Genomic DNA, 9,399 nt, shown 5'->3' with positions numbered 1-9,399 from the left:
TGAAACAATGTCCAATCCTGGGCCAACCTCACTACTGTTGCCACATTTGAGTCCATCGATGCTGCCACTTGGCTAATCCATCTCGTTGGAGGTCTTCCTCTTTTTCTCTGATCCTCCATCTTACCAAACATGATATTCTTCTCCAGCGACTATCCCCTCCTGATTAGGGTACATATAATACAATGGAATACTACCCAGAAATTAAAAAGAATGGACTATTGATAAACACAACAGTATGGATGAATCATAAAACATTTTGCTATGCCAAAGAAGCCAAATAAAAAGGCTACCTGTTGTGTGATGCCATTTATTCCACTGTGGGAAAGGCCAACTCTGAGAAACAGAAGCCAGAGCAATGGTTACGAGGGGCTGCAGGTGAAGGAAGGGGACTGACTGGAAAGGGGCAGGAGGGAAGTTTTCTGGCTGCTTTGAGATGTCCTATATCAGGGTAGTAGTTATTTGACTTTTGTCAAAACTCATTGAAAAGGAATTCTACTGTATGTAAATTATATCTCAATAAATCTGGCTTCCAATCAAAGCTACTTCTTTTCTTCATCTATTGTTAGTCTCCACTCCCAGAGGATGGTAAAGAGTAAAATTAAAATCCCATCAACCAACACTTGGTATGATTTTCATACAAGTTCCCACTGTTCACATGTAGCACCACCAGTAGAACATGAGTCAGTAGAATGAATTCAGGTATCTTTGCTCCAGAGTTCCTCTGCTTATCCATGGTTTCAGATTGAATTCCCCACCTTTTGAGGTCCTCCTACTTTGTCTTTCTCTTACAAAGATGCTGCAACTTTAGTAACATCCTTTGGTTCCTTCTCTTTACCTTCGTTGCTCTGCTTCTGCTCTGCTTTCTGTTCTTTTGCCACTAGTCGATAATTGATGCCCATGCCAATGAAGAGATAGATCCCGGCAAAAATTAGGATTATGCCACATGCCCAATATGTGTACTTGTAGTCTCCATATATGTCACTGAGATGACCTAAAGTCAATCAAAAAAAAGGAAAGGAAGAAAGAAGTTGTTATGTGGGTTCAAAAAACCAGGTATATACTCTTTCCCAAATAAAGCCTAAAGATTCACTCAGAAAGGGGGAGTAGTAATTCTAGTCTCCTAAGAACCCATCTCTGGTAGCGTAGTGGTTACGAATCAGGCTGCGAACCTTAAGGTCAGCGGTTCGAAACTACCAGCCGCTCCGTGGGAGAAAGATGAGGCTTTCTACTCCCGTAAAGATTTACACCCTCGGAAACCCTGTACAGGGTCGCTAGGGGTCGGACCCGACTCGATGGCACTTAACAACAACAACAACAACAAAGAACCCATCAGCGTCCTGGTGTAGCACTGTAGGTTGCACACTGAACTGATAACTGTAAGGTCAGTGGTTCAAGTCCACCAGCAGCTCCTTGTTGTTGTTGTTGTCAGGTGCCATCGAGTCGGAACCGACTCATAGCAACCCCATGCACAACAGAACGAAACAATGTCCAATCCTGGACCAACCTCACTACCGCTGCCACACTTGAGTCCATCAATGATGCCACCTGGCTGATCCATCTCGTTGGGGGTCTTCCTCTTTTTCTCTGACCCTCCACCTTACCCAGCATGACATCCTTCTCCAGCGACTGTTCTCTCCAGACAATGTGTCCAAAGTAGGAGAGACGAAGCCTAGCCATCTTGGCCTCCAAGGAGCACTCTGGTTGCACTTCTTCCAAAGCAGCTCCTTAGAAACCCTATAAAGGGTTGCTGTGAGTTGGACCCGATTTGACAACACTTAACACACACACATAAGAACCCATCAAAGAGTCCTACTGGTGCAATAGTTAAGCATTCACATGCTAATCAAAAGGTTAATTATTCCAACCCACCCGGCTACTCTGTGGGAAAAAGACCCAGAGCCCTGTTCCTGTAAAGATTACCGTCTTCACAACCCTGTGAGGGTATTTCTACTCTGTCATATGGGTTTGCTATGAGTAAAAAATTGTCTCAATGACATCAAACAACAAGAACCTATTAGTCTTTACAGAGTCTACCAGATGAAAAATACAGCTAAAAATAAAGTGCTAAAAAGGATCACCTCTTTAATTTGCAATGTCAGAATGATTTTAGAATGACTGTATGTTTTGTTACTGTAGAAACTTAGCAATCATTGAATTGTCTTTTGATGTCTAGGGCGGAAAGGCCCTAGAGATCATCTCATTTGGTTTTCTTATTTGATAAAGGAAAGAGCTGATACTCAAAGAAGATTGTTCAAGTTCACACAGCTATTTATAACTCAAGTTTCCAGACACCAAAACCAACGATTTTTCCCAGCATCTGTACCTCCCAAAGAATCTTCCTGTGAACACTTGTCCCATGCTAAAAAAATAAACAAAGCATAACTTTAAAAAAGAAAATTCTATTACTATTGTGGACCTTATCTTTCAAGATGAAGGAACTGAGGCACCCCAAAAAACCTGAATGCCAATAAGTCAATTCAAACTCACAGCAACCCTATATTGGGTTGCCTGGACTCTCTCTTTACAAGAGCAGGCAGCCTCAACTTTCTCCCATACATCACACAGCTGGTGGGTTTGAACTGCTGACTTTGCAGTTAACAACCCAGTGCCTAACCCACAGCACCACCAAGCACAGGCCTAGTGAATAATTCAACCTAGGAAATCTGATTCTGGAGACTACACTTTTATTTTATAGGATGCCACTGTAACATATCTCAAAAGTCAAATAAGTTTGAGATGCTACATATCATTTTTTTTCCTGTTGTTATTGTTATGTGCTGTGGAGTTGGTTCCGACACATAGCGACCCTGTATAGGGTGTCCAAGGCTGTACATCTTTATGGGAGCAAAAAGCCTCATCTTTCTCGTGTGGAAAAGCTGGTAGTTTCGAACTGCTGACCTTGTGGTTCACAGCCCAATTTGTAACCACTACGCTACCAGAGCTCCTTCATACATTCTATGTTCTGATTATTAATAGGTGTTTTCAGCTGTTTCTTCTCTTTTGAATCCATTCAACTTGTTAAGTGCCATTGAGTTGGTTCTGACTCACAGTGACCATGTATAGGGCTTCCAAGGAGCAGCTGGTGAATTGAACCACTGACCTTGTGCACTGGTGACTTTGAACCTGGACTCCATTTGGAGATGCACTTTTTGTTAAAGTAAATTTAGCATTTCATAGAAATTGTTTCCTAAGAAATAATACTTTGGAGAATACCACTTTCTGCTGGTAAAAGGCTTGATATGGCCAGTTCAAATATGAACCCATGTGTTTTCAGTCATGCACCATTCATCCAGCAGTATTTATTGATTCCTATAATATGCCAGGCACTCTCTGTGCCAGGCCTGAGGATTTACGTGTGAACAACAAAGAGAAGATAGTATCTCTGTCTTTATGAAGTTCAGTCATAGGTCAGTGGTGAAGAACGATGTTAATCAGAAAGCCACATAAGTCAAACACCTGTAACTGTGACAAGTGCTACAAAGTGCATTTAAAATCAGAACTAGGGGATGTGACCAGTAAGTGGGGTCTGTAAGTCCTCCCTGGAAGTGTCAGCTAAGCTAGGACTTGAAGGAGGACAGAAGTTAACCAGGTAGGAAGAGGACCCAGGCAGATCAAATGCAAAGGTGCAATGTGGTAGGAAGAAGCATGGAGTGTGAGAGGGAATGGAACATGATAAGGATGCTAGAACAGAGAGAGCAACAAGTGAGTGGTAGGTAATGAGGCTGGAGAGACAGGCGTTGGAGGCAAATTAAGGAATGCAATCCTCACCCTAAGAACAGTGGGAAGGAAAGAGAGTTCTAATCAGTAGGATATCAGATCTGCAATTGCAAAGATGATTTTGGCTACAGAGTAGAAACCAGATTGAAGACCACTTAGACTAGGTGTGGGTAAATCAGTTAGGAAGTGACTGGAGCAGCCCAGATAGGAGACTGGACCATCACATTTTTCATCTACCTGTGGTACAGAGTAATAGGTAGATTAGAGAGAGATTTAGGAGATAAAAAGTGATAGAACTTGGCAAATCATTGGGTATGGGGAGAAGAGGTACAGGGAGGGAAAGTTTAAAAAGTCTAGAAGATCTTCTTTTCTGCTTCCTCCTTACTTTATAATACATAATCTCAAAAGCATCCAGTCAAATCCAGAGGAAGGTCAATTATTTTTATTTTGTACCAAATAATAATGCTAAGGAATCAAGAATTTGATATTCTCCGGGAATAATCTGTCAAGTTTTATGGTCACTTATTAGCTGTGTGATTTTGGGCAAGTTATTTCATTTTCAGAAGTATCTATTTCTCAGAAGGAGTCCTGGTGTGGTGCTGTAAGGTAAACACTGGACCACAAGGTCAGTTTGAATTGCAAGATGGATAGCTTAAATTCACAAGTCGCTCCTGAGAAACCCTGGACAGGGTTGCTGTGAGTCAGAACCAACTTGACAGCACTTAACAACAACAACATTTCTCATAACTTGTGAGATATGACAGGATATGTAAAATAGTTAAGACCGTTCCTGACATCCTGTAAGCCCTCACATGTTAGCTCTTGTTATTATTTTAATTGTTACTACTAAAATGAATCCTATTAGAAATGAAATCATCACCAGTACTTTAAACATGTATATTACACATTTTTCTACAATAAGCATGGTTATCTTATGAATAGGAAACAATTGTTTTAAAGAAAACTGACATTCTGTAGTAATATTTGATTCCCCTTTCACATGATGTCTCCACTTAATCCGATTCTTACGTATTTGAGCAGTTATGCTGTGCCGAGCATTGTACAAGCACTGAGTGTACAGAAATGAGAGAGACTTGCTCAAGCATCTTGCTAATCTCTTTTCTATCACCTTACCAACCTTGTGTACCTGTTAAATGATACTAGAACCACAGAAGTAGTAGGGCATACTGTACCTAAAAGTGGTGGGCCAAGGAGGATAGGGCAGCATTCCATAATGGTCACCAATCCCATAGCGCTGGAGAACCTCTGGGGTCCAATGAGGTCCATTAGTGTTTCAAACAACACTGAGCTGAACCACCCAAATGCAAATCCAAGGAACCCCGCATAGACACAAAACCCAGTATAGCTGGTGGCTAAAGGTACCAACATATGGCACACTCCATTTGCAATAATAGAAGCTGCAAAGAAATACTGAATATAAGGTCTTACCCACTTGGTGTTGGCTACAAGTCCCATGGATGGTCTGGCTACAATATCAACAAATGACAAAATGGAAAGAAGGAAGGCAGCATTTTCACTACGAAAATGCTGACTCTTAGCATAATTAGTAAGAAAGACTAAAGGGGTAGCCAGTGCAAAACTCATCGGCAAATTAGCAGAGAGGTACAGCACAAAACCTCTATGAGTAAACAGGGATAAGTCCAGAGATTTGCTCATTCTTTGCAACACTGACTGCTTCTCCACTTTGGAGTTTCCATCATTCAGACTGGTATGTGCATCACCTGCACCTTTTTTTCCATCACATTGTCCAGCTTCTTGAAGGGGATCTTTAGTCTTGTCTTTCTCAGCATTGGTTGGCTTGGGTCCTATTGGTCTCATGAGGGATCCAGCTACACAGCAGTTTAATAGGAAGGCCCCAAGAACTAGAAAGCTTCCTCTAAAACCAAAGTTATCATAGAGAGTCTGATTGAGGGGGGCCAGGATAGCAAGGAGCACAGGGCTGCCTGCCATGGCCAGTCCATTTGCCAATGGTCGTCTCTTGCTGAAATACTTGCCAATCATGGTCAGAGCTGGATTCAAGTTGAAGGCAAGTCCAAGGCCTGGGGAAGGAAGAGAAAGAGAAAAAATTATATATACATATATATGTATATATATACACATATACACACATGTTTATATGTTATTAAGTGCTGTTGAGTTGATTTTGACTCACAGTGATCCTGTATAGGGTTTCCCAAGCTGTAAATCTTTGTGTAAATCTTTCTTCTGACATTTAACAACATGGTTTTATATATGTTGTTGTAGTTAAGTACTGTGGAGTCGGTTCCGCCTCATAGTGACCCTGCACAGGGTTTCCGAGACTGCAAATCTTTATGGGTGCAGAAAGCCTCATCTTTCTCCCATGGAACAGCTGGTAGTTTCGAACTGCCAACCTTGAGGTTAGCAGCCTGATTCATAACCACTACGCTACCAGAGCTCCTTGATTTCATATAGATAGATAGATAGATACACATTAACAACAAATACTATCAGAAGCCTATTTCTTACTAATTAACTAAACAAAGAAATTGAAAGTTAAAAAATAATCATGATTCTGAGAGGTCATTATAACAAGTAGATGATTAAATGGACAAAAAGTGTCCTTATACAGCAAATATGAGATTTACAATCCATTTTACTCTAGCAACAAAAATTGTAAATGGTGGATCTATTTAGTTTCAATAGAGAGGGAATAATCACCTAAATTCAGAAAGCAAGGCAGAGAGAAGGGCAGACAGACAATATTTTTGGATAATAAAATAAAGCATTGCCAAGTTGTGAACATTATTAAGTGAATTCATTAATTTATTGCAATCCCTATAAGAATATCAATGTATTTTATTTTTCAGATGAGGAAAATGACTCTAAAATACCTGGAAAACAAATGCATTAGAATGTCCAGGATTTATTTGCGAAGAATAAATAATTGGTGGAACCAATGCAAACAGATACACAAATGTGTCATATAGCTATAGTAATTAAAAAGTGAGGCACTATTCAAGAATAGATATACTGATCCATGAATACGGACAGAAATTCCAAGAACAAAAGCAAAAGACACATTGAAATGAATATGGAATGAATGGATTTTCTAATCAATGGGGGTACAACAAGTAGTTATCCCCATAGTCTTCTAAGTGGTCTCCCATTCTTGCTTCCCTATTAGGTAAACCAGATCAGGATGTACCATGATTTCAGTTCAGTGCTCCAATCAGTTAATAAACTGAATGTACCCAGAGGTGTCTCAGATGAAACGCCTGACAGTGTTTGAAAAATCAACCAATGAGAACCTTATGGAGCACAGTTCTACCCAACACACATAAGCTCACCATGAGCGAGAGTGGACTGGAGGGCTACTGTGTGGTGGTGGAACGACTGCCCATCTACAACTTCTTCTTCTGGGTTTAGAAGTCCCATGATTTGGCTCTCCCCTAATTCCCTGCCGTCATCCCAGTCTATTCTCAAGTGTACTCATTTTGTGACTGCCCTAGAACCTTTAACTAGCTGTTCCCCTCAGCATTCATTTAGAGCTCAATTCAGAGAGACCATCCCTTTAAGGACAATCTAATCTTCCTTCATTAAAAGCTCTGTTTGAATTCTTTGCATAGTATTTAGTACTACCGGAAATGTTTTTCAATTTATGTATTTGCTGATCTATTTATTATCTTTACTTCCCTGTACAAAAGAACAGAAATCTTGCCTAATATGTTGACTTGATCACCATGGAATACTGCCTAGCATGCAGTGGGGATTCAACAAATGTTTCCTTAATGAATTAATAAATATTCTTGATGGATTAAAACATCTACAGGTAAAAACAAACCAACAAATAAATAAAGTGGTGAAAGAATAAATTCAAATAGATAATACCCATGACTGTCATCATTTCCTATCCTATAAGGGGAACTTTTATTTATTTTTCATTATAATCTTTCTGAAATATAATTTGGTTAATTGTAACAAAAAACATTGTCCCCAGTAATTCCATTTCTATACATTTACCCTAAGGAAATACTCATTTTCAAAGATGTATGTTGTTGTTAAGTGCCATTGAGTCAGTTCAGGCTCATAGTAACCTTGTAAAGGGTTTCAGAGGAGTGACTAGTGGGTTAGTCCAGTGCTTATCCCACACCAGGACTCCTCAAAGATATACAGAGAAACACTATTATGCCAATGGTTTTCATTAACAGTAAAAATGGTAAACAACCTAAATGTACATCAATTAGAGACTAGTGGCATAAATTATGCTATACTCATGCATTAGAAAAATAATAATCTGTTGAAGTATACTTATTAAGAGGGGCAATTATGTGTTGTTTTTGTTGCTAGGTGTCATAAAGTTGGTTCCGACTCATAATGACCCTATGCAAAACAGAATAAAGCATTGCCTGGTCCTGTTCCGTCCTCACAATTGCTGTTAAAGTTGAGCTCACTGCTGTTGACACTATGCCAATCCATCTCGTTGGGGGTCTTCCTCTTTTTCTCCAACCCTCCACCCACCAAGCATGATGTCGTTCTTCAGGGACTGATCCCTCCTGCCAACATGTCTGAAAGATAAAAGATGAAGTATTGCAATCCTGACTTCTAATGAGCATTCTAACTGTACTTTTTCCAACACAGATTTGTTTGTTTTTCTGACAGTTCATGGAACTCAATATTCTTCTCCAGCACCATAACTCAAATGCATCAATTCTTCTATGGTTTTCCTTATTCATTGTCCACCTTTCACATGCATATGAGGCTATTGAAAAGATCATGACTGGGTCAGGTGCACCTTAACTCTTCATACTGACATCTTTGCTCTTAAACACTTTACAGCAGTCTTGTGCAGCAGATTTGACTAACACAAAACATTGATTTCTTGACTGCTGCTTCCATGAGTGTTGATAGCGAATTCAAGCAAAATGAAGCCTGACAACTGCAATCTTTTCTCCATTTATTGTGATGTTATTTATTGCTCCAGTGGTGACGATACTTATTTTCTTTACATTAAGGTGCCATCCACACTGAACACTGTGGTCTTTGATCTTCATCAGTAAGTATTTTAAGTCCTCTTTACTTTCAGCAAGCAAGGTGTGTCATCTGCATATCACAGGTTGTGAATGAGTCTTCTTTCAATCCTAATGCCATGTTCTTCTTCATACATAATTCAGTTCAGTGGATTATTTGCTTAGCATACAGATTGAATAAGTATGGTAAAAGAATACAACCCTCATGCATACCTTTCCTGATTTAAAATCATTCAGAATCCTCTTATTCTGTTCATGTGACTGCCTCTTGGTCTATGTACAAGTTCCAAATGAGCACAAATAAGAGTTCCTAAATATCCATTCTTCACAATGTCACCCATAGCTAGTAATGATCCACACAATCGAGAGCCTTTCCATAGTCAATAAAGCACAGGTAAACATCTTTCTGGTATTCTCAATTTTCAGCCAAAATCTATCTGATGTCAGCAGTGATATCCCTCGTTCAGTGTTGTCTTAGGCTGGCTTTTCTAGAAAAACCAGCTTTTCTCTATGTATCTATATACACATACATACATATATAGAGAGAAATGTGGTAGTTATATGCCATGGAGTTGGTTCCGACTCATAGCGACCCTGTATAGGGTTTCCAAGGCTGTAAATCTTTATGGGAGCAGAAAGCCTCATCTTTCTCCCACAGAATAGCTGGTAGTTT

At 39.7% G+C, this 9,399-nt stretch overlaps 1 protein-coding gene across 1 annotated transcript in view; it reads right to left on the bottom strand.

Moving 5' to 3' along the window:
- Positions 1–785: 785 nt before the first annotated feature.
- SLC16A1 (solute carrier family 16 (monocarboxylate transporter), member 1) overlaps positions 786–9,399 on the bottom strand; it is a 35,805-nt gene continuing 27,191 nt past the window's right edge. The window contains exons 3-5 of the mRNA XM_006865992.1: positions 5,466–5,777; positions 4,911–5,420; positions 786–991 (exon numbers count right to left, since the gene is read on the bottom strand). Coding sequence (XP_006866054.1) covers positions 786–991; positions 4,911–5,420; positions 5,466–5,777 — 1,028 coding nt within the window. The remainder of the gene's footprint in view (positions 992–4,910; positions 5,421–5,465; positions 5,778–9,399) is intronic.

The sequence above is a fragment of the Chrysochloris asiatica genome, unplaced genomic scaffold (assembly GCF_000296735.1).
Source record: "Chrysochloris asiatica unplaced genomic scaffold, ChrAsi1.0 scaffold00085, whole genome shotgun sequence".
Lineage (NCBI taxonomy): Eukaryota > Metazoa > Chordata > Mammalia > Afrosoricida > Chrysochloridae > Chrysochloris > Chrysochloris asiatica.
This window is presented reverse-complemented; position numbering and strand designations above follow the sequence as displayed.